The sequence below is a fragment of the Cydia fagiglandana genome, chromosome 18 (assembly GCF_963556715.1).
Source record: "Cydia fagiglandana chromosome 18, ilCydFagi1.1, whole genome shotgun sequence".
In the NCBI taxonomy this organism is placed as follows: Eukaryota; Metazoa; Arthropoda; class Insecta; order Lepidoptera; family Tortricidae; genus Cydia; species Cydia fagiglandana.
In genome coordinates, this window is record NC_085949.1 from 6,411,831 (window position 1) to 6,438,364 (window position 26,534).

Here is a 26,534-nt window from a genome sequence, read left to right on the forward strand (position 1 = left end):
AGTGGTACAGTCAGCAGCAGAAGTTGCTAAGCGGGCCAGGTGTTCAAAATCTTTTTGAGGCGACTTTATTGTTAAGATAATAAGAGTGTTTTAAGGTAATTTTGAAAACCTCGCCCGCTTAGCAACTTCTGCTGCTGACTGTACGGCTACAGGAACACCTTACGCTGGCATTACGAGTACAAAGATCTGCGTCGTGAATTGCTAACGCTAGAACGTCCCCATGTAAAATGCCTTATCTCCACCCAACTATCAGTAACTTACGTCGTTATTATTCCAAGTGTGAACGTGTCGCCATTAAAAGTTGTTGGTTGCAGAATGCCGAGGCGTCGTATGACTTCAGCAGTAACGACCCGTACCCTTACCCGCGGTACACGGACGATTGGTTCAATAGGTGAGTTATTGCAATATCAATCTTGTGGGGGTTGTGATAAAGTCGATAATGGTGTCGAGTCGACATTCATTGCAGTGTGTAACGGTGGATGCCCCGACTACCACGAGTACTATGGAATCGTATCATGGTATATTGTACCAGACGGGATGTTTATGCCATTTAGGGTTCTTGCTAAATTGGAATTCTATAGCGTAAGTATGGGATAACCAATTTAGCTAGGACTCTAAATGGCGCAAGAATCGCGGAGGGTGATGGTACATTACATTACCAATTTATGTACGAGTTCATTTTTGTGTGTTCATGAAATTTTGGTCTACATTGACTTTATTAAGAATTACAACTAGGGAACAAATAAAACTATTTTATTTCATATTATTAATTGATTTGTGTTTTAAGTAGTTACACTAATATTCGGCCAGCGGAGGGCTTGGTCACTCTTTAGTACATTGAGATATATTCTATTTCAGTTTATAATTTAATCTCAATATGAAGGTAGATAATTGGAAACGAATAGAGATAGCTAAATTTGTTATTAGGGACCAGTAGGTCAATTTTACTGATAAAAACCGGCCAAGTGCGAGACTCGGACTCGCGTTTCTAGGGTTCCGTACATAAGTCCGACTCACGCTTGACTGCACATTTCTAATAGGTTTTCCTGTCATCTATAGGTAAAGAACTATTTAACCGACTTCCAAATCCCAAAGGAGGAGGTTATCAATTCGGTTGTATGTTTTTTATTTTTTTTATTTTTTTTATTTTTATTTTTATTTTTTATGTTTGTTACTCCATATCTCCGTCATTACTGGACCGATTTTGAAAATGATTTTTTTGATTGTATGTATATGCATACAGATTGGTCCCGTTTTTGTCAAAATTCAGTTCTGATGATGGGATCCATGAGGAATCGACGGAACTCCTCAAATCTTAAAGGCATACATATGGTGATTTTTGTGTTTTTATCAACAAATCAAGCATATACATTCAAAAACGTGACATTTGATGAAGTGGAACTGCTGATGATGATCAGAACGGAACTCTTCAACGACGCATAGTTCACCTTTGGCGATTGGTCCTCTTCGTTATGTTTGTTAAGCAAGTTAAGTTTTTAAGCCACAATTTTGTCAAGCTTGAGTTCTGATGATGGGATCCATGAGAAATCGAGGGAACTCCTCAAATTTTAAAGGCATGCGTATAGAGATTTTTGTATTTTCATCAGAAAATCAAGCATTTTCATTAAAAACTGTCGCATTTGATGAAGTGGAACTGCTGATGATGATCAGAACGGAACTCTTCAACGACGCATAGTTCACGTTTGGCGATTTGTCCTCTTCGTTATGTTTGTTAAGCAAGTTTAGTTTTTAAGCCACATTTCTGTCAAGCTCGAGTTCTGATGATGGGATCCATAAGGAATCGAGGGAACTCCTCAAATCTTAAAGGCATACGTATAGAATTTTTTGTATTTTCAGCATAAAATCAAGCATTTACATTAAAAACTGTCGCATTTGATGAAGTGGAACTGCTGATGATGATCAGAACAGAACTCTTCAACGACGACGATAGTACATGTTTGGTGATTTCGAATTTCGATTTTGACTTGGACTGGGACACGGACTCATACCCGGATCCGGTTCGGACCCGGACTCGGACTCGGACTCGGACCCGGACTCGGACCTGGACTCGCACCCGGACTCGGACCCGGACTCGGACCCGGACCCGGACCCGGACTTGGACCGGGACTCGGACCCGGACTCTGACTCAGAGACCCGGACCTTGACCCGGAAAACCACTATGATACCTAAACTAAATAAACCACTATGATTACCTACCATAAAATGTGGGTATGATGATGCCAAACCCCTCCCGCTCAAACTCCCGTACACCGCACCGCATGCGCCGTTAAGTGGATTAGGTTAGGTTTGAACTGCGATCCTCACAGAACCGAACAAAAGTGGGTTAGGTTTGGTTAGAACTGCGAGTCTTACAGAAACGAAATGCTACTAGAAAAGTGGGTTTGATTAGGTTCGAATTGCGATCCTCACAGAACGGAACTGCTATCAGAGAAGTGGGTTAGGTTAGGCTAGATAACTACGACCCTCACGGAAACGAAATGCTACTAGAAAGTACTGTTTTTACCTCCTTTTCTACATAGTGCACCATCTACCATAATCTTTCACCGGGCCCCATAGAAGTCGGTTTTTTTTTCTTAAAAATTATTTGAGTATTTTTTTCAAAATTTTAGACCCAGTAGTTTCGGAGATAAAGGGGGGGAATGGTCATTTTTATGGCTATTTTCTTAAATAACTTCGAACCTATGTATTTTAAAATTATTAAAAAAAAATGTCCATCTTTGGGTCACTAATTTACATATGTGTACCAAATTTCAACTTAATTGGTCCAGTAGTTTCCGAGAAAATAGGCTGTGACAGACGGACAGACAGACAGACGCACGAGTGATCCTATAAGGGTTCCGTTTTTTCCTTTTGAGGTACGGAACCCTAAAAACTACTTAAAACTTGAATATATAATGCGTTAATCACGTATTTACCTGATTCAAGATATAAAGTTGTTTTTGACTCTCTAAAAAGCAGCCAAAGCAAATGTTCTTTACAAAGCCGATTATTTTAATTCATAAACAACATTTAGAATGAGCAAAGAATTTCTGTTAAATTCTCCAAATTGACGATTAATAAAAGTAGAGTGGCTTTTAAACATTTTTGATGAATTAAATTTATTTTACCATTTACTTTGCCATTTTAATTCGTAAGTACTTACTGGGTTTAGTGAAAAATTGTAAACGAGTTTTTATAGGTAGCTATAATACTTGACTCAATTTAACTAATTATTTTTGTTACATTAATTTGATTGGATATTCATATTACTTCTTACTTTTAAAATTAACTAGGTATAATCTTGTTAACTTGCTACAAAAAATTAACAGTCTATCTTATAAAATGCAATAATTTTAAGTGGGTTTTATGCGTATGTGACATGCTGACTTTGGTACCTATCAATCCTATCATGTCTTAATACCATGTTTTATTTCGAATAAGTAAGCTACCTATCAATGGCAGATTTATTATGCAAACAGTTAAAAATAAACTACATAATCTAAACATAAAACTAATTAAAAACTAAACTTAAATATAAATAGAAGCAAAATAATAAAGTAAAAAAAAATTAAACTAATTAACTAAAACTACCTAAAAAGTAAAAAACCTACAAATAATAAATTGGCCCCAGGTCCGTGCCCTCCGGTAGGGTGCCTTATCTTTCAATTACATATGTAAATATCTTGATTTGGTTGTTTAAATTATAAAACTCCTAGTTATACTAGCATTTCATCGAGAAAATTACATTTTAATGGTAAGATCATTCTACACCCGCATTATATGTACCTATTTAAATCGTATACTTGTATACATATAATTACATTTGGCTAGCATTTGGCTAAATAAATACGAGTACGTCATATTAACTTTACCAACCTTCATATTAATGTAGAAAGAAACTATTTACTACTTACTATATACTCGTAAACGTATACTATCAAATGCATAATACAAATGTTTATACTGCAATTCATCTAAATGTAATCATAAACACTACTGTCTGCAAATATTGTTTATTATTTATCCGTGGTTTATAAATGCAATCTACTTAAGTAGGTAACGCTTAAAAATAAAAAGCAATTTTCTCATAAAATCTAATGAAAAGTTTATCGCACAAACTCATTCCATAAAAATAGCTAGAGAGAAAAAAAGCCCTTTGTTTTGCGTTAAATAGTTGTTGTCTTTTATAATAACTTTCACAAAGCGTGACATTTTATTTCAATTAGTCTTCTGTTTTGCTTTTGTACGTCCTTGAGTGAAAAGTTAATTGGTTAGGTAGACAAAAGCTAGGCTACTATTATAATACTAAAATGCTCTTTTTTCGTATAGTTATTAAAGGGATACTATTGTAAGACTTCTCATGATTTCATATCTAAACAGCAGTTTAAACTCTAGCCGCCCGTACGTCAAATCTTGCTAAGCAAAATGAAATTTCATTATGTCAACACAAAGTTCAAATTAGAATGGAACAAGAGACCTTTTTATAGGTCTCTGGGCGGCTAGAGGTAGCTTATTCTTAGGTCAACGATCGTCGTTAAAACGAGCGCCAGAGTGGTTTAAACTATTAATAAAAAGTCTGGTGCTTCAAATAGGTCCTGCACCGACTGCAACCTGCTTCATAAGATAAAAACTTTCCTTGAAAGATACCTAGAAAATAAGATACTTTAGCCTTATCACCTTCTTACCTCACCTTGAGTTAGCTCCATTTACACGGTGCGAGAATTTCCATGCAATATTATTGCTAACTACTTAATTCAACTGATCAACCAAATACCGCAATGTAACGAAAATTGAATGCATACCTACAGATTCGTGTAAATGGGCCTTTAGAGTAAGTATAATGGTAACATTTCATTTCTAACCGCAGCTGCATTACCGGTACTGAACGCGTCGCTGTCATTGTCAATTTCCATAGTAAAAGTGACATTCCATTTCCAACTGCAGCTGCAATACTGTTCATTTTACTATGGAAACGCGTCGCTGTCATTGTCAATTTCCATAGTAAAATGAACAGTATTGCAGCTGCAGTTGGAAATGGAATGTCACTCTAAAATGAACAGTAATGCAGCTGTCGTTGGAAATGGACTGTCACCTTTAGGCACATCCGTTACCTAATTTTACCCGTAGCCGTGTATAAACACACAGGAGTTAATTGATTCAGAAAAGGTATTATGAAATTTCGTACAGCAATTAAATTAAAATGAGTACCTAATCTTAGGGGCGGGTTGGAAAAGTATGAACTTTGACCTTTACCGCGATGAGTAACAACCTAACAACCACTCCGTAAAATTAGTCTGTATAATCTTCCAGTTATTAAAACTTTGGATTACCCGTCAGCACTTAGACTGCTGAGCTTAGATTTATCGTTATAAAAAACTCCTTCGTTTTTTAGTTTTTTCTTTAAATTGCTAAAAGCAGCGCCTTATATGAGAAAGTAATTATTGTTTATTGTGCACCATATAGTGAAAAAAAAATACAAACGAAATACAAGTTAAGACTGAGTAGCAACAGGTGGTCTTATCATTGAAAAGCGGTCTCTTCCAGACAACCTTTGGGTAGCAGGAAAATTAAGTATGTTTTCATAAAATAATTCAACCCCGCCTTACTTTTATGTTGCCTGTGCCTGTGTATGACTTACCTAACCTAACCATTTTAGTGTTGTACTTCTTCTTCTTCCTCGGTCCCTCATTGCTGAGGATCGCGACCATGTATGCTACGTCTCCACAGTGTGCGATCATAAGCCATATGGGTCACGCACTGCATGTTGCCGCCAACCACTCTCTTCACAACATCAGACCATCTCGTGGGTGCTTTTCCTCGCGCTCGCTTGCCCTCTATTTGGCCCAAGATAATTTGCCTTTCTAGGTCGTGCTTTTTAGACCGCATGATATGACCAAAGAAGCTGAGTGCGCGTTCTTGACATTTTGTAGAGAGCCGTGTGGTGATCTTCAGCTCCTCTAGGATAGACTTGTTGGTTCTCATAGCCGTCCAGGGTATGCGTAGGAGCCTTCGCCAACACCACATCTCAAAAGCGTCAATTTTTGCCCTGTCGCGACTTTTCAAGATCCATGTCTCGGCACCGTAAACGAAGATCGAGAATACCAGAGATCGGGTCAAGCGCACCTTGGTTGAACGACGAATACTTCTGTTCCTCCATATCTTGTCGAGGTTCGCCATTGCACTTTTTGCCATGCCAGATCTGCGGCGTATGTCGCCAGTGCAGCCACCGTCACAGGTTATCAGCGACCCGAGATACACAAACTCACTCACTTTTTCATATTTACTGAGTGCATCGGTGATGGGAAGTAGATTGGCTCGGTCTACCACCATTACTTTCGTTTTGGAATGGTTAATCTTAAGACCAAGCCTACAACTCTCAACCTCAATTTTCTTCAGAAGAGTTGCCATCTCCTCTTCGCTCGATGCCACTATCGTCGTATCGTCTGCGTATCTCAGATTGCTGACCCTCTGTCCACCCACTACGATACCGCCTTTCCAGCCGTCCAATGACTTCCTCATAATATGTTCGCCGTACAAATTAAAAAGTTTCGGCGACAGAATGCAGCCTTGACGAACGCCTCGTTCTGTATGGAAATTATTTGACTTTTCATTTTCCAGTTTCACGAAGCTCGAACCATCGAGGTACAAATTCTGCACCAAAAAAGTAAGGTGTTCAGGCACGCCCATCTCGATCATCACATCTAACATCGTACTCCACTGGACGCAGTCAAACGCCTTAGCGTAATCAATGAAGCACAATACCAGCGGCTTGTTAAACTCACGACATTTCTCAATGAGAAATTGTACTTAAACACTATTAAATGTGGTGCTAAATTCTTAGACAAATTAAATGATTTCGTCAACTTTAAATACCAGTGGAATTCGATGTTGATTTAAGTTGGCGCTAACTATTGCTTTTCAGCGATACTTTGACTTATCTAAATTGGACTAGTTTCGTGACTACAAATTTTCATTTGATGGGAGCAAAGAGAATAGATAGTATAGAGGGCTATTGCCAAAGTAAATTTTGTAGTCACGGTACATTTGCTGCACACTATTCAAACTTAAAATAAAATTTAAAATCATAAATTAATCAAAATATGTTTACGGATAAATGATTTTTAATTTTTATTGCTCCATACTGACCCATGTTCTTTCACTGAAATGTGTTAAAATTGTTAAATATCAAACGGTGTCGTCAACGCCATCTAGCCGAGAATAGGCCAAAGGTATGGCGCCATCTATTCGAGAAGTTTTTCTTGATTTCCGAGGCACGTGTTTTTCTTAGACTTTATTTATCTTACACGGAGTTATAATATATCTCTGTAGCTCTACTATGAGTTCCGTGAATGACAGTGAGAAGTGAAGATAGTGAGAAAGTTAAGGAAAATGTATGGAGTAATTGTACAGTGCCTCTACCGGTCACGTAAAGAACTAAAAATTTCAATTTGTACCATGAGTTACAAACGTTTTTACGCGAGTTTTCCATACTTGCCTAACTTCACACCTAAAACGCTCTCTTTCTAATTATATAATGAAATCTGAGCCAGAATTATTCTGCGTAAATACTTTACGCGAGTAAACGTGACAGATGTTATGGAAAAATACGTGCGTTTCCAACATGACATTTCTGTCAACTTGTAAACACAACAAATACGCAGATTTTTCACGAATATCAATGCAATTTTCAACGTAATATGTATAAATTTATAACAGTATGTGAACTTCAAGCAAAACTTTAAGGGATAAATCAATTAATAGTTCGATAAAAGGCTGATTTAGTACAAAGGTAATGAGTTATACTTGGCATCATATTTTCCTATTTCTACTGCTACATTTGCGAAAATCACATTGCTTACGAGCAGTTTTTGGTTTTAGGCAAGAAGCTGATTGAAAACAACATTTCCATGAAAACCCGGATTGCATCATGTATGCATGTAGAAGTTACATATGTATTAAGAATTAAGGCTCAATACAAGGAGCGGTACATAGACATGTTGCTGTTTTTGTTGCTGGGTGCACATAACACATAGTAAGAAGAAGACATACCGCAAGACCTATTATAATATTTACACAAGAATTGCTACGTATTTTATTAAGCATTATTATCTTAAATAAAATAAAACATACAAATGTTCTGTGGGTTTATTTATTTTTCTTTACTAAGTAAGTATTATTTTATTTTCCGTTGCTCAAATTATTGTGTTTGGTACCTAGGTAATCGTTTTTCATGTCAACTTGGTAACAGGAAATATAAAACTTTCTTCAAAAACTTTTGCTGGTGGTTCTGAATCTGAAAATTTAAATAAGATTTAAACACATTTATTGCCAAAAACCCGCTGCGTGGGTTCATTTTGTATTGGAAATGGGGCGCTTGGCACTGAAATATACTCGAGATCATATGTGACGTTCCACGGGAAAAGGTACCTTATGAGGGTTTCTAGTTTCGGAGATATGAAATGTTTTGTAAAGAGGTGAAAAAATGCTCAATTTTTTTTTATTGTGTGATCTGAAACCTTAATGCGTAAAATTTGTTTACCTGTTTTTATTTTTGTTATAAGTTAGTTATAAGCCTAGTAATGTCGTCTCAGAGTTTAGTCGAAAAGGTACCTTATGGAAAAAAGATTGAAAATTCCCAAAAAAACTAGTCAATACGGGAAAAGAAGTTTGGTAGAGAACTGTATTAGCATTCTGCAAAACTAATTTGATAATTTCAGTTCTGGTTGGGGCGCCTAGCAAATATTATAACCGTACATCGACCGACATTACAAATCCAAGTAGCCTGCTATTATACCAAAGTTACTCTCGTCAAGTCTTTCTTAACTAGTATAATCTTCATTTAGTTTGGTCGCATGCAATAAATCAGCCATTGGTTTGCTGAAAAATGCCAATACCCGACGCATTACCTTATGGAATATCTGAGGTCATTGAACCTCAATGCCGCTTGTCTTCAATGTCAACCAAAATATATTATTGATAAGAAATAGACGATTTATACCATCTTTACCCCAAAATATTATTAGTTTATCCTAACTGTTCCATCATCATCATGCCTCATCATGTAACTTAACCACAAGGTACCTTTTCATTACATACAAATTATTGGTCTTTTTTAAGATTATTATGACGAAGAACTAATTAAATTTGTGGCAGTTTAATGTAAATTAATATTTTCTATTCATAAAAGATAAACTTCAATGTGATTGATGTTTTGTAGTGATGTATTATTAGATTTATTTCCATAAGGTACCTTTTCGTAAATGTATGGAGCAAATACTGTAATTGTTATGTAAGTTTAAAGTGGCATAAGGGGTTAAATATAGTATTTAGTTGGGGTTTTAGGATTTATTTCATTTGAATGACAGAATTTCTCTCATATGTGCTCAGAAAAATTGATTGTGTGTTACATTAAAAGTAAAAATATTCAATTTTCTGATTTTATATGAAAAAGTCAGAAAATACATTTTCACCTCTAAATCGGTATTGTTTTTTGCTTAAACTGTCTCTCAGTGTCGTTTTCTAATAGATACAATTTAAATCTTGAGAGCTCATTGCAATCAATCGTGAAAATGAAATAAAACTTTATTTTCAAGAGATTGGTTAGTATACACATAAATCAGTCGATATCAAAGGTTTCTATTTGCATTACAGAACAAGTCGCAACATTTTTTTAATCTCAGATATATAAGGTATTATTATTTGTAGTCAACTATGTAACTTACTTCAGGAACATAGTTTTTTAGGCGGCTAAACTTAAAACTTCTCTATCGTAAAGTTGCTCATTTCACAATATTATTTTCAAAAAATCATATCTCTGTAACTACGCAACTTAGAAGGTTGATCTTTTGTGTTATCGATAGCTTATTTATTGTAGATTACTGGGGTATGCATAACTCCATACCCGCCATAAGGTACCTTTGCCCGTGGGACGTCACATATAGGTACTATAAAATTAAAATCGCTATTAAGGTCATACGTAGGGTCTGTGCGGAAAGAGAAGAGTCGTAGGTATAATGTATGGGCTCCCCTAAATTTCACGACTTTTCACTTTCCGGACACTCTATTAGATAATGTTACTTAGCAGTAGGAGACGGCCGCTGTCATGATGCGGACTGAAGCGGACCATTATAATACATACCTATTTTAGTATTTTAAGATTTCTTCTCATGTGTGTATTATTTTCATCATAGGTAATAAATATGTAGCCAAAAGTAGCATGTATAATCGCGCCGTATACTTTGCTTCCTATTTTTTAACACGCAATGTCATAATTTTAACTCGATTATTAATGATGTTTACGTAATTATCATATTTTGCAATTTTTGTCTTGAATACAATTATATTTTAATTTATACATTGTTTACTAACATTGATGTGTTTATTATTTTCGTAACTATGGCAACGTCAAATCTTTAAAAAATTGTAGAATGAAGGTTGAGTCAGTAACAAAGTGACAAAACTGGTCTTAGAGCATTTAATAACTGGAGTGGCCATTGAGTGCTTACTGTTAGGATTTAGGATTAGGGTTCCAAGCAAGAAAGAAAAGCTTGTTTTAACACCATATTGGTAATGTTTATTAATCTCAAGCAAGACTACATAGTAATGGCGTCTCATACGAGAAGAAAGAACACCTACATTTGTTTTATATTGACAACCGAATAAATCAAATATCATAGTCGTAGTAGTCTCGTAGGTATACTCTTTATTTTTTTCCTGACATTATTACTTACCCCTCTGCCGAAAAACTTGCACAATTGTGCAAACTTTTGTATGGACTGACATGGCTATTTGTACGTTACGTACAAATCATGTAGAATTAGCAATACTTTTGACGTCCCCTCCCCCGCAAAAATCGGCAGACTGTTTTGTAAAGAAAATGACAGCGATGACATCGCCCTTCTAAATGCTCTTAGTGGATGGTAGAGGTAAGGAATACAATCTCCATGTAATTAATAATGAAAAAGTGTCCGTCAAAAACCTTAAGAGGGAAGTATACTACGTAATCGTCCATACAAAAAGAGAAAACGTTTTTCCACTTGTAAATACGAGTATCTTCCATTCCCCATGATTTTTAGTACGGTATTGATACAACGAAAAACTAGGTTTATGGGTTTTCTATTTTTCGCTACTCTGGAGAGATTTAGAAAAATTATAATAGCTGACAGCGTGCCCAGTTTTTGCAAATATTCTCCCATAAAGGAGTTTTCTCATAAAGTCATAAAGGATTCTCCTTACCTCTACCCTCCATATTCACGGCTACCATCAGTATATGTAACATTACTTTCTGTGCATCTCACTTGCACTAATATGCGAGAGCGAGATGCATAGATAGTAAATTACGTAGACGTGAGAAAATGTGTCAATTTTGTTATTTAGTTCTTTAGGTGAATCCTAGAGGCGCTGTATAAAACTCCGATAACTCTTGTTCTGTTTTTTAGTATACTTAGAAAGGGACAGCATCGTTTGGAGTGGAGTGAAGTTAGGTACATAAGACCGTAAAGAAACGTAAAACGTGACTCACGGCACGTTTATTCACTGAAAGTAAGTGAAAAATACTCTGCCAACTGATAGTAGAGCTACTGATGGGAGTATAGTTTAAACATACACGGTTTTTTACTCCGTTAAATTCTGGGTATGGCCAAGCACATTTAAGGAAACTGAATGACATAGTTAAAAGCATAGCATATTCGGTAAGACACTTTTGAAGAAAAAATGGGATTAAAGAAGTTTAAAAAACATTTTAAATATAATATAAAGTAGAAGAAAATTAAGTTATTATTTTGTTTGATTAATACTACGCGTATCATAGTATTTTTACCCGCAAAACTTGGAGCCGTGACAAGTTCAAGGGAAAATTATCGATAAAATTGAGTTTATCGATATAGGAACTACATACCTTACATACTGTCATTCTCATTACATTTTGCCCCCAGGAATCCATTGTCTCGACTAGTTATGAAATTATTTATGAATACACACAACCTCTACACTTAGTTATACAAGTGGTTACAACACGCGTCTTCGCAAGGCAATTTACTAAAACACCTAGAGCAAACAAAATTGATCTGCAGTGTAGGGTACTTTCGTAATTCAGTTACAGATAGGTAACTAATACTCGTAAGTCTCGGCATTGAAGGGCACGTGTATTGATCATTTCTGTATTTATCTATTTAGGTAGGTATTTATATCGGGCTATAGCCGGGCTACAGTAAAGTTTGCAACCTTTACAACGTTTTTGATCAATGACGGCTACCAGTTATTTAAATTTAGAATTTGATCTCGCTGTCAGATGGATCGGGTGTGCGGAACGGCATTCCAGAAGAGGCAGCCATCAAGGCTAGCCGAATATTATTATAACGTAGCTAAAATATATTAAAAGAATATAAAGAAGATCAACGAAGTGTGTTTATTTAATTATCTTCCACATCCTATGCTTTACGGTACCAACTCTTTTTGTATAACAGGAGCCCAAATGTGCAATTTTTATCAATCTTTTTTTAAGGTATTTTCAAAGTTTGTATAAATAGCCCCTAATGTACTAACTAATACAATAAAATAGGTAGTTGGAACAATTAAAACGGACCATCGCCCGAAAGATTCCCGGGTCTTTGTTCTGAGCTGAACTAACGACTCCCTCGTTTGCTATTGTTTCATCGTGGTTTCATCATTAGTATTCATTAACCCTTTTTCAGGCCGCATCAAACTACAAGGTTTTCCTAAAAAATGCAAATATATTAAAAATAATGCAGCTTTGATGATTAATCACAAGTCAGTTTTCCCGAAAGTCCAATCGAATATAAACCTTACACACATTGGACTCTTAAGATTGAAATTCTATTGGCGCGTATGTAGTCGTTAGGTGCACTATACCTGGAAAAGGTTTAAAACTACTGCTTACTTCGCAGTTAAAGTATGACATACTCACATTTACCACAGCGACTGAGCGAACGCATGCGATATGCTATGCTGTTTTATTATCAGAATGTTATTAAAAGTACTGGTTTCTCCGCAGCCACGGCACGAGGTGCGCCGGAGAGGTCGCCGCAGCGCGCGACAACGGCGTCTGCGGCGTCGGTGTCGCGTACCACTCTAAAGTTGCTGGTAAGTGGTTTGAAGGATCTCTGATTCACGCCATGCGCTACATAAACATAAATACTGATGTGCCGAAGGGAAGTTTCCAAAAGACCACATTGAAATATTTCGGAAACTTCTCATGTTTTTGTACGTTGTTTAAAATTTTCCGTTCCAAAATTCACACGAAACGAAATCATTTTGAAAATCTCGCTCATTAAGCTATTTCTGCTGCTGACTGTACCGTAATAAAACCCCCAATTTTAGCTTCTTTCCTAATTTTTTTACCTTCTTGTGAAACAATAATATGGACACTAACTAAAGATTAGTTGTTTTTCATGGGCTTTTCCTTATCACGCTCATTGAACAGAGAGTCAAACACCTTGGGGTCTCCCCCCCCCCACTTCCCCCAGCCTCATAAAGAGATTAAACACTGCTCAAGTTGATTGCTAATACCTCCTCCTACATTATTCCTACCACGTTGATTGCTCGGAACTTTACTTTTAATAATCCGTTCCGATGAGACCACTGGAATTGAATTTGAAATGGTTCGCTTTGTGATAAAGCGGTCCTTTTAGAACAAATTAGAGATCTGTGGCAGAAAATTAAAGCTGCGTCGGTCTCGTGTAACAATTTGCATTGGAAATATGTCTTAATAAGTTAGAAAATGATCTTAATTTGAACCTTTTGATTTCTAAGCCATTTTCGGGTTTTATCGAAGTAATGTCCTACATTCATCGAATTATGCATACTAAGTGGAAGAAAAGATTATATTGCAGATACGCTAGCAGGAGTTTCTACTTAACTTTAAAAAAATAATATTTCGTGCGGATGAAAATATTCGAACCAAGAAACTGTTACGAATTTATCGACTTTTATTTTCTCAACAATATCAATCATACATAAAACTGATAGAAACTATACAGTTCTGTGAACATTCTGTAATTACCACCTGACTCTTCTGCTCACGCGAAATTGGTCCTTATTCCCCGGTGATTGGGGCCGGATCACCACACATTACCCTCGCTCCGCTGGGCCGTATGATTGGCACGTTGGTCTCGGCCCGTGTCACCGAATGTTACGTACGACTCTTAGTGAGAATCGGCCATGTTTTTAGATGAGATTCCAGTTTACGAACTTTTTATTGAAATTGTACGTCATATTAGTTTCGAGACGAGGAGATTTATTATACTTTTCAAGCAAGCCTATTGTCCCTCCTAGAAAATTGTACAAATACCTGAAATACCTACTACCCATATTAATACTCAAAACTTGCAATAGCGGAATGATTATTGATTATCTATCAATATGATGTGCCAGTTGCGGAACGTTTGCAAAAAGGTTTGAAATGTTCTCGGAAATTTTACAAATAGGTAATAAAAGAAATGGAGAATTTTGTTGCCCATGTAATAATGAGAATTATTTCCATCTGACCAATTTCGCAACGTTTAAAAGTTTCCATCGCCATATTTACATAATTATAAATATTATCATACCGTTCGTGGAGATGTTCAGGAAATATTCTTTTAATAATTCTCCTGTTGAGAGAAATTATCTTTTTCCTTTCTGCGGTTATGTGGGAATGAAAAAAGTTTCGATATTGAAGTACCTACTTCAGCTTTCCTCAACGTTAAATCAAAATGCTGGTTACTTATCTCAACCTAGAAAACCTTAATTCCGACTTTCGCGGTAGGGCCTCGCCCAAGTAGCACAGATAGCTCTATAACTACTCACTTTTAGTTCTATCTAACGCTCTGTGCGTATTAAGACACTTATAACAGCACACTCGTGGTCCTACAGCTGTATAATAGATTTCAGTGATATTTATATAGCTTAGGGCTGATTAAAAGCTGCATTACGGCTCTGAAAACTGCCATTAATACGCAAAGAGTGATATAAAGGTATATTTGCTACGAACCTATACAGCTTTAAGGGTTATCAAATGCTTTAACCGTTATAAGGTCTGTTTAGTGGATAAAATTACGCCATGTGCTGTATAAGGAGGTAATTGTGGACTTTTATTACGTTGACTTATTAAGGGAGCACAAGTGAACTATTATGAAGCTAATAGACGTATAATGGAAATCATGTGGCACATTATACAGCTTTTCGTTTAACATGTTTACCGCTAAGCAGCTTTTATTACGCTGACTTTTAAGGGACCACGAATGAACTAATATGAAGCCAATAGACGCATAATGGAACACCTGTGGCGCATAATACAGCTTATCGCTGAACGTGTTTACCGCTAAGTAGCTTTTATTACGCTGACTTTTTAAGGAAGTACGAATGAACTATTATGAAGCCTATAGACGTATAATGGAACATACGTGGCGCATAATACAGCTTATCGCTGAACATGTTTACCGCTAAGCAGCTTTTATTACGCTCACTTTTAAGGGAGCACGAGTGAACTAATATGAAGCCAATAGACCTATAAATGAAACACATGTGGCGCATAATACAGCTTATAGTTGAACATGTTTACCGCTAAGCAGCTTTTATTATTCTGACTTTTTAAGGAAGCACGAATGAACTATTATGAAGCCAATAGACGTATAATGGAACACATGGGGCGCATAATACTGCTTATCACTGAAGATGTTTATACCGCTAAAGCAGCTTTTATTTCGCTATCTTATTATAAGGAAGAACGGGTGAACTATTATGAAACCAATAGACGTATAATCGAACACATGTGGCGCATAATACGGCTTAGCGCTGAACATGTTTACCGCTAAGCAGCCTATTATACTACTGTTGAGACTGTGTGTATAGCGGCTATTTAAACGTTCACAAGATACCTTATAACTGTTTAGAGGTTCACTAGTGTATCGAAAGAACGACTTGGACTTTATAGTGGTTCACTTAAGTATCTTTATCAGATATATAACAGTCGTATGCTGCATATTAGAATTTTAACGGTTCACGTTGCTTTTTAACATTGACCGCCATTTTATTGTATATAACCTACAAAATTGAAATTACTTTTCCAACTTTTAAGGGCAACAATAACGTTTTGTGCATGAGTTCTTAACCTAAATCATTAGTTTAGCACTTCCTATAACGTATTATTAACTTTTTATCTCATAATTCTGTCCAAACCACTAAAATAGTTTTTACACAATAGCTTATTTATATGATTAATTTAAATAAATCCTAATTATTTTCGTGGCGCATTGAAATTTTCTTAGATAATGTATATATATAATGTCAATAAACTTGCATTCCCAAACATCTTTCTCGCATTAATATTAATGCGAGAAAGATGCGATGCGATGTTTATATATATAAAAGATCATGTACTAACATTTAACTAAACACTTTAACAAAATGACTTATGGTGTCGTTGCGCTAAACGTTTTTGCTTCAATATAAATATATTTTTTAAGGCAGAGGTGTAAAAGTATGTTAATAATTATCTTTTATTCAGCCCAACGTCAATCTTTCCCGGTATTAGGGCGCACATGTGACGTATTAACTGAATAAAGGGTAACTGGTGGTCTCTTACCCAGTCAATATACACCTCTTATAACTCCTGTTACCCCTTATAATTCCATTAAATTGCTGCTACAATGCTCTTAAACAGCTATGTGAACTTAAGGCTGCATAATTTGTGCCCATTTAAGAGTTATAAAAGCAGAAAAGACGCTTATACAACGATTATGCAGCTTTTATATTCCAGCTTCAAGCGTATTCGTACTTCATTATGCGGCTGCTATACAGCTAATCTGTGCTACTTGGGCGGGAAATATTAGTTATTGTTAGGTGACAATTGTGAAGTTGGTGAAATATTTAGGCATCGGCTATAGGTTTTAAATTTGATATTAATTTTTAATCTTATCGTATCTTATTCCTACAACCATGGATCATTATTTTTCAGACGTCGCCCGCTTTGTTTAATTAAATTAATTCGCCGTGTTATTAAAGTTCGTTACAATTTGAACAAAATTTAAATACAATTCTGAGTGATGTACTTTTTTCTGTTCCTGACGTCGTCGGGATTGTCGTTACGAAACCAATCTCCCGCTTCGGAAAGATGCAGGTACCCATTTGCTTATCGATAAAAATAGCGCCCCACGAGTATTTATTCTCTCCATTCGAACTAAAACAAACACCTTTCACTATTTACATGGACTAAGTGAATACATATACTGCAATAAATATATTATTAAAACGACTTACTTCAGCAAAAAAAGTATGAAAGTAGATGCATTTAGGTAGATTAGGATTAGAAATTATTAAAACTCAAAAATTCAAAATTTCCGATAAAAACGGCTAGAACCATTTCAGGTGTAGTGATGTCAAGGTTTTTTGTTATTTCTCAGCCGGCCGATGATCGGATCATGATACGAGTTATATAGCCTATCCTATTTTCATTGACTAACGTGGGATACCTTCCAATTGCTGGATTATTTTCCCAATATTCCTAAGAGACGACCTTAACCTTCTCCGTATGAACATAATCCGTTTGACCCCGTGAGGGACTATTTATCTTACCAAATCCGTCCGGCCGCTCATGAATCAAATCAAATCCGTGGCTAGCCTAGGGGCCCGATTCGGATTTTGAAATAGACATCTATTAGATATCTTTTAGACATCAACAAGATACGATAACGATATGTTTAAGATCTAATATTATTTATTATTCATTTATTTATTTTTCTTCTTAGGCTAGGTCATTTATAACATGAATATAAAAGTAAAATACAAAAACACATAAAAAACAACAAAAAATAAGTATAAACACATTATAAAAAACCTAACCTAGGGTGCCGCCAGCAGCGGGGCAGGGCCCAAGCTGCCGGTGGTCAGGGCCGCAGAGAGAGGAACCGGCGGACTATCCGCGCCGTGTCCAAGATCACCGCCTTCTGCATCTGACCCTTGATCCAACCACCTAGCGAGAGTCTCTCAAGATGTCGGTCGAGACTCTTCGCTATTAGACCGTTCACTGAAACGACTATCGGGACAATGATCGTCGAATCAACATCCCACATAGCGGTTATCTCGTGAGCCAAGTCTAGGTACTTACTGGACTTGTCCTTCTCGGCTTTCACGAGATTCTCATCATGGGGGATGGTGATGTCAACGAGCACGGCCCGACGTTGCGATCGATCTATTATCACGATGTCAGGCTTATTTATTATTATTATTATTTATTTCCACAGGATATGACTTAGAGATCCAAATCACATCTAATAGATATCTTACTCTACCTCGTAAAAGTGACATTGGTTGCCCGAATTGCGCTGCAAAAGAGAACTAGTTGATATCTAAACTATAACGTCTCTAGAATGGATGGACACGTACTAACGTGTCGTCTCTTGTGAATATCTTGAAGTTCGAATACGGCAGTAGCTATTCTTTGATTTATTTCTGGCCAGAAACAGTAACCGTTTCTCAGAATAGAATGCGGGTTTACACGTGTGTAGCTACTTAAAACTAAAAAAAGGATGACTCACGCTAGACCCGGCCGTGCCCGGGGCGTCCGACATGTCATTTTCTATGACGGCTGATCGGTGATCACGTGGTACTTTTCATAGAAAACGAAGCTCCGGAAGCTCAGGCCCGGCCATGGCCCGTTCTCACGTGAGTCATTCTTAATGGTAACATTCCATTTCTAACCGCAGCTGCACTCCCGGTACTGAACGCGTCGCTGTCATTGTCAATTTCCATAGTAAAATGAACAGTAGTGCAGCTGTCGTTGGAAATGGACTGTCACCTTAAGATTCACAAAGTTGTATGTATGTATTGGCAAGTTGATGCCCACAACTCACATCGTGTGAACTTTGACAGTTACATCTACATTCTACATTTTACATGACGGGGTTGCAACTTTGTTGGCGTTTAGGTAGCTTTTGTGTAATGTGTAGGTATGATATGATATTATTAACTTGATTTGATAAACATTTCTCAGATTTCATTTCATCACACCATTAATTCATCCACGTATATCGCGCTTGTTTTTAATTTCATATTGCTTCATAAATGCTTTGTTTTTCATTTCATATAGTCTGATATGACGTTTAAGTGGCGACAGGAAATAAATAATACAATAGAGGTGTCGCGTTGATTCAGATAGATGGGCTCGATTGAACGCGATAACCGCTGATAAGGTCCCATTCAGGCTGTTTGTTCAGTTATCCAAAATGTCAGAGGGTACCGGTACCTGATGCCGGCCGGAGGCGGAGTTAGTGTTCCGTAGCAAACTTGTTTCACGGAACATTAATTAAAGGATGATTTTAATTTACCTGAGGATACGGTGCGGTTAGCTTGGTGAACGCGGCAGCTAATAAATTTATAGGGATTTCAGTTCGTGAGAAACGATTTATTGAACAAAATTAAGAAACATTAATCGCTTTATGGACCGCAGACATTTAAATAGCTTTTCAGCACCATGATACTAGACCTAGAAAATACTGAAGCTATTTACGGCTATAGTTAGAAAAATATTACTCTTTAGGATGTAGTTTAGTGTCTATGTTACCGTAAAAACTCAAGTAAAACGCGTTTTCCCTAGTTGATATTAGTTTTCCGTAACGCCCCGATGAACGCGTTTAGGATATAGGTCGGAATAAAAACATATTTTTCCAACACTTCATTTAAAAACGGTACAGATTTAACCAACGTCAGATTGCAAGTTTGAAGAAAGATATTAGATATACTTTGACCTTCATAAGAGTATTGTAATATGCCTATTTGGAACAGATGCCACATATCAACTGTCCGCAGAAATCCCAAAAAGGCTGGAAGATTGTAGGAATAATAAAGGCAAAATACTCCATAATGTTTTGACACATTTTCATTTCCTAATACATCATTCTCGTGCGACCTTCTACCCTGGAGAGTTAATCCAATCGTTTCCCGAGAGCGAGCGAGTGGAACACTCGAAACACAACAAGGCTGATTAATTTTACACCAGCGCCCTGTTTATCAAAAGCTTGTAACTTGTATTACAAGTGGAAGTCCCTTTTTGACAGCTTTTAATTGAAAGGGACTTCCGCTTGAATTACAAGTTACAAGCTTTTGATAAACAGGGCACAGGGTTAAGTAACTTCGTAGCTTAGGCAGCTAACCGAATACTTATCGAATACTTACCTTTTCGTATAGGTAGCTGACCTCAAAATGTAAATTTCTTGTCAATAAGAGAGGAAATATAAATCGCTGACCTCTGTCACCAAATTTTTGACGCGAACTTTTTCTCAGAAAAAAGCTCGATTGTTACCATGAAAAAAGAAGTCATGATGCGAATTAGGTCAGTACGCACGAGCGCGTCTCACGCGCGTTGTTGGCAGGTTACCGTAATACAAAGGCTGCATTATATCGGCCCAGGCGTTTGTCGCCTAGCGAATGTCAGCGGCGTGTTCCCAGGAAATTGAATTGGTAATTCGAGTGTGATCGAAGGCTTTGCGGCGCGCGCTGTGTGCAATTTGAGGCGATGTTACACTGTGTGTGGCCGCACACAGCTATTTAGCCACACATAGCTATTTGCAACGATTGAGACGACCCGGCAAATTGCTTTATGTGGATTGGGGATTGAAATTGCGAGGTGGTTACACGTTTTGCAATGATTGACGGTTTCTATACTGGACAAAAGCCTTAATTAATATATTCGTTAGGTACATCTTATTCTAGTTATGAAGAATATGCTTTCAAAATATTTTTATAAAAATAAAATCTCTGAAAGAGACGGCATAAACTTATTTAAAAAAGAAAATGGCGTCGAAACAAAAAATGCAGTAACTACAGAGTTGCGTTTCGATATGAGTTGGAGGCCTCATCCATGCTGAATCAATATGTTCATGGTTACATTCCATTCTTATTGAATGTTATAAACTTATATTGTACGTAGTTACTATCTGTTTTTTTAACTTGGACCTTACGTTATTTTTTTTCGACAGGAATCCGGATGCTCGACCAGCCTTACATGACGGACCTCATAGAGGCCAACTCGATGGGGCACGAGCCACACAAGATCCACATCTACAGCGCGTCTTGGGGTCCCACGGACGACGGGCGCACCGTCGACGGCCCGAGGAACGCCACTATGAGAGCCATCGTCAGGGGAGTCAATGAGGTGAGCTTTAATCTAGTGAGTCGAATCATCATCATCTCAGCCATAAGACGTCCACTGCTGAACATAGGCCTCCCTCTTGGACCTCCATTCATACCGGTTGGAAGCGACCCGCATCCAGCGTCTTCCGGCGGCCTTAACAAGGTCGTCCGTCGATCTTGTGGGTGGACGACCTACGCTGCGCTTGCTAGTCCGTGGTCTTCATTCGAGCACTTTTCGACCCCATCGGCCATCTTCTCTGCGCACAATGTGGCCTGCCCATTGCCACTTCAGCTTGCTAATCCGGTGGGCTATGCCGGTGACTTTAGTTCGTCTACGGATCTCCTCCTTTCTAATTCGATCACGCACAGAAACTCCGAGCATAGCCCTCTCCATAGCTCGTTGAGTGAGTCGCGTACCGGACGATAAAAAATTACGAGACTAGAATTGTCTCTATAGATCTAATAGTTTCCGAGATAATAAAGCCTTTCAAAATTTATAATTTTTTCGAACTGTAGGCTCAGTAAGTGCAGTAGTGTGCACTTTTGTCAGGCGATGCCGCTTGTCACGATTGTTCCTAAGGTCAAACAAAGCTGATTTGGCCCGGTAGCCACTAGATAGTACCGTGCCTACCCCCGAAAAGGAGGGGAAACGGCCGGCTCCCCAGGTCCAATCTATGCTATATTTCTTCCTGCTCTTAGCAACTAAGGTAAGTTTTATATAATTTAGGGCTCTGTTAGTCCTGTTTAGTTTGCAGAAGAAACACTTAAGTAAAGTGAAAATAAACTGAAACAAGACACTTAACTCGATGTATAAAATTGGGAAATTGAGTTCTCACGTTATTGAACAAACTACTCGTAATACGGTCTTGTTTGTTCAGAGACGCCCACTCTTCTAAGTTCGACACAAAGTATACGGAAAGTAATACTCTGTGAGCTTCACCTCATGTAATTATTCATGTTTTACTTAAATCACATTTTCTGAAGGTAAAATGGTTAAAATTCTCACACGTCGCGCGCTGGGTGAAATTTGCATTTAAAATATGTTCGAGCTCGTAAACATACTATCTTCATGCAGGTGTTTCTTACGGTATTTTAATGGGTATTTAGGTTGAATATTAAGAACTCGTCTTTAAGCAAGTTAATTATTATTATTGAATTATTGCTACTACTAACCGAACGCCAGCCATTTGATGTATTCATCAATTAAAATTTTACAAAACTTCACGTATTCAATTTCGTCAGAAAACTTCTAGAAATTTGCCATAAACTTCGCTTCACCAATTATGTAGATGCTGTAATCTGAGTTAATTTTCGTTAATGAAGCCTGTTGTCTGTAGATTTCAAATTTGCTGAATATTTAACATCTCCCACACAATGTGCCCACGGAGAGCAGTCGTATCAGTACCTACTGCCTCTATAACATACTAAATACAGACTTACACTAAAGAAATCACTTGTACATTCAAGTACATACGAGTAATATATCATAGAGTTCGTAATAAAAGAAAATGGCTTACCTCTATTCACTACGTGCTAAAAGCGTACAAAACGTGATAAAAGCGCGCACTGTGGCAGGAATGTGAAATTACAAAGGACCAAATGTTAATACTGTTTGACACATGAAAACTGTGGTGTGGGCCTATCGCAAACTCTGTCACACTTACGTACGAATTTACAAGTACAACAAAGAGGCAACACTTCGAACGTGGTTCGCGGTAGGCCCTCTGTTAATGTAACCCGTAGCTGTTAGGCAGTCATTCGCGCAGCTCACAAAGGCTTTGCCAATTAATCCTTCAGCTGGCATCCTATAGAAAAATAATTTTGAGTTGCCGTTTTAATTTTCCGTTAATTATTCCGGCGCATTCCCGCTGCCGAAATTTGCCAGACAAGGTTATTTTAAATATGGTTTTCATATGCAACAATCTCATAGCGCCATAAATAGTAGAAATAAAATAAAATGGAACTAAAAAAATTCCATAGGTACTAAATTGTAGCCATATTTAATTATTTTATTTCAAGAATGGGAAAAGTGGCACCCTCAATTTCTTACAGATTTCCTATAATTTCTTTCAGTCGGACATTTTATTTAAGAACATATAGGTACACATATAGGAACATATAGGTAGGAATTAGATTCTATTCTCCAACGTTAATAAATTTATGAATCACTGTCATGTGTTACACAGTAGGCATAATTCGCCGCCTGAGCCACATTAATTCAGGATCTAATTAAGCAGTTAACGCAATTAGGCTTTTGATTAATTAAACTGGATGCGTAACTCGCTCCTATTGAGATTCAAGGGTACTGCTAGTAAGTAACGTCAGAAAATAAAGTACATACCTAGTATAACGTGATGAGATATATTTTTGTCTAGAGATCCGTAGTTACCAAGGAGTCCGAAGGAGGAGGTAGCAGGAGAGAATTCAGATCTAAGAATTTATGGTCTTGCACTGCTTGTGATACGTCCTTGAAGATTGCTCACGCTGAGAAATGCGATGGACCGACCAAGTTAAGGCTCTCACCGGGTCACCTTTAATTTAAATCTGTGCGTACAGAATACAATAAATAGAGAAGCATGGCAGGAAACTACGAGAAACAACGACTTCATGACCACGACTGCTCTAACAAGAGTATCCGACTGAGAAAAAGAAGAGAGATGCAAAATTTTGAATCTATAAAAAAAAAATTACGTGAAAGTCGTGAAAGATGCAAGACGAACGTCAAGTATGTATCAAAACCAGTTCATAACCAATTGAAAAATCTGAATATGGCTCAGGAAACTTTTTATTTACTTAGCTTAGTTTAGTAATCCTTAGTACCAGAAAGTTTTCATTTATTCGTAACTTTATACGTAATAAAAATTTGACGAAGTTTTATTACATAAGTTTCTTGGATTATTATAACAAACAGATATCAGATGTTTTACCGTGTTTTATAAAAATAGAACAAAGGTCAACATATTGTGGTTTTAGTTGAAGCACAGTGGGCGATATCATAAAAATAATTGATCAATCAATAACGTATTCATTACTTCCTCGAGGAGAGATAAAAGATAATGTGCGATTAGTTCAGTGGGCGGGGCGGTAAATGTGAAAGGCTTGTACACAAACACATTCGTGTTATGGTTCTAGATTATAAAAGAGATTAATGAACTAGCTAGTAGCTAACTAGCTCGCTAAAATACTGATGTGGATATATTTTTCTGAAATACGCTTTTAGATTTTTTTTAATATATTTATAAATGTTCATATAGCTTCGATAACCAACTGGTATTTTTATTTCCTTAAAATAATATCGCTTTACGAAAAGAAAAAATTGTTTTTAATTTACCAATCACTTTAATGTTCGCGCCAAAAAGGCAACCGTCTTTTTTGTGACGTCATAATAGCAGTGCAGTAACAAAGAAATGTCAAAACTTGTCGCCGTTGTTACAAATTTAACACTTGTTTCTACTACAGTTGCTATAGCTCACGAGAAAAAAATGGAGGTAGGGGCTTTCGGTCACGTGACGTACAGGTTAATTTTGAAATTTAGTATAAATGCTATGATATGAATTTGTATTTTTTACGGTAAAAACTACATATATGGATAACATAGCTACTTCAATTTAATTTTAATAGATGAAATTCTTCTATTCCAATTACATAGACAGACAAGGTTGAAGTATTTAAGTAGAATAAGCCACCTACATTTAACCCTTTCACAAAACACTCTTTACCTGAAATCTGAAGACTTTAGTTCACAATGAGGGGTGAACTACGACCAAGGGGTGCCAGCAGGGGGTGAGTCCGGGGGTTAGGTAAGGGAATCGAACGGTAATCCGATATTTTTCTAAGCCTAATGGATTCTTCCTGCAAAGTACTTATTTTCCCAGCCGTTTAGGTTTTTTTTTGTTGAGAACGGAACTGTAGAAAAAGTTTTTGCAGGTAGCTTTCTTTTTCTTTTGTTTCACGTAACTATAGAATCAGTGACCTTTTTCTTACAATAAAGTATCTGTTATTGTCGAATTCTATATCTTATTGTATCTGACTAAGTGACCATTGCTAAGTATATTTAAGGTAATTTGCACTAGAAAAATCGATTAAATATCGTAAATACCTATGCTAAACTATCTGTGATTTTATATATAAATATTATTTCAATGATATTATATAAATTTTATTAAATATAAATATCTATTCTTCAGTTCACATATATATAATTATGTATCTTGGTAATTTTTATTGTATCTCAAAACTTTACTTGTTTAATCTCTGCAAGACAAGTACTTTGCGAAGTAAAATGTCGTGGTCTATCCTGTCTTGTCACTTTAGAAACAACAGCTTAAAGACTTAGCTGAACTAAAATTAACTCTTAAGCTGACGTAATACTATGTAAGATTGTTAAGAAAATTTGAAACTATTTTCCATAAATACGAGCTACGCATGTTATAGCTCATATCCATTAATCATTAAAATGATTTGTACATAATACCCGTCATGGGCTCTTACACAAGCTTGCTAACGACATTGAAACATTGAAAGTACAAAATGATATTTGGCCTCAGTCTTTGAATTTAATTTTAGTCATAATTAGTCATTAACTAAAATTATTTGACCACCCAAGATTTAAAGTGAATGGTGTAACATTGTAGATTTTGGCAGAAGTTTTGATTTTGGTGAAAAATATTATTAAGTTGGGGATAGGTTAAAATAATTAGGTTATATTGACCATTTCTTTGAACAACTATTTTTTTTGGCAACTCTGAATTTGTACTTAAAATCATAAAATCAGGTAACTTTAGTCCAAAACCTACAACTATGGTCAAAATTAAAATTCATATAATTATGTTAAAGTATGTGCTAAAGAATCCTCACTCGGCTCTTCAATAATCAACGTTAAAATTGGACCACAGTTATAGTATATAGGCCTATATAGTTCTGTATACCTACGGTATTGACATCAACTCAGAAGGTATAAGGTACAATATGTATTTTACGTCTGTCAGCATTCACAAACGTTCATTTTCTATTTTGGTTTGTCGCGAACTCCATTTCCACGACTGGCACCATCATTTCCTGCCTTGCCGTTTAGCGTGCCAGTATTATACATGAAATATCTGTGTATAGAGTACCTACAGTATGATATGTAGTATGCCTACAGCTTGTATGTGATCTTATTGAGAAATTAAATTTTTTGTTGGATTTTAACTTTCCGTTTAACTAACCCTCTATACCGGGGTTCATTAAAAAGTATTTTGAATTTTATAAGAATAAATACGGAGTATTTTGAAATCTATAGGTACTCTTCTTTGTAGGTAAGCACTTCTTATGTACTGTATATTTTTACTTTACTCAAGAAAATAATAAACGTCTTTCAGACTCCCGTTCCAGGCTTTATATAGCCAAGTCTAGCACTTCAGCGCTTA

General features: G+C 36.6%; 1 protein-coding gene across 1 annotated transcript in view; it reads left to right on the forward strand.

Annotated features, from left to right (window-relative positions):
• The window catches only part of LOC134673594 (neuroendocrine convertase 2), a 108,703-nt gene that overhangs the window by 70,345 nt on the left and 11,824 nt on the right, over window positions 1-26,534 (forward strand). Inside the window, exons 6-8 of the mRNA XM_063531594.1 lie at window positions 315-391; window positions 13,013-13,101; window positions 20,973-21,148. Coding sequence (XP_063387664.1) covers window positions 315-391; window positions 13,013-13,101; window positions 20,973-21,148 — 342 coding nt within the window. The remainder of the gene's footprint in view (window positions 1-314; window positions 392-13,012; window positions 13,102-20,972; window positions 21,149-26,534) is intronic.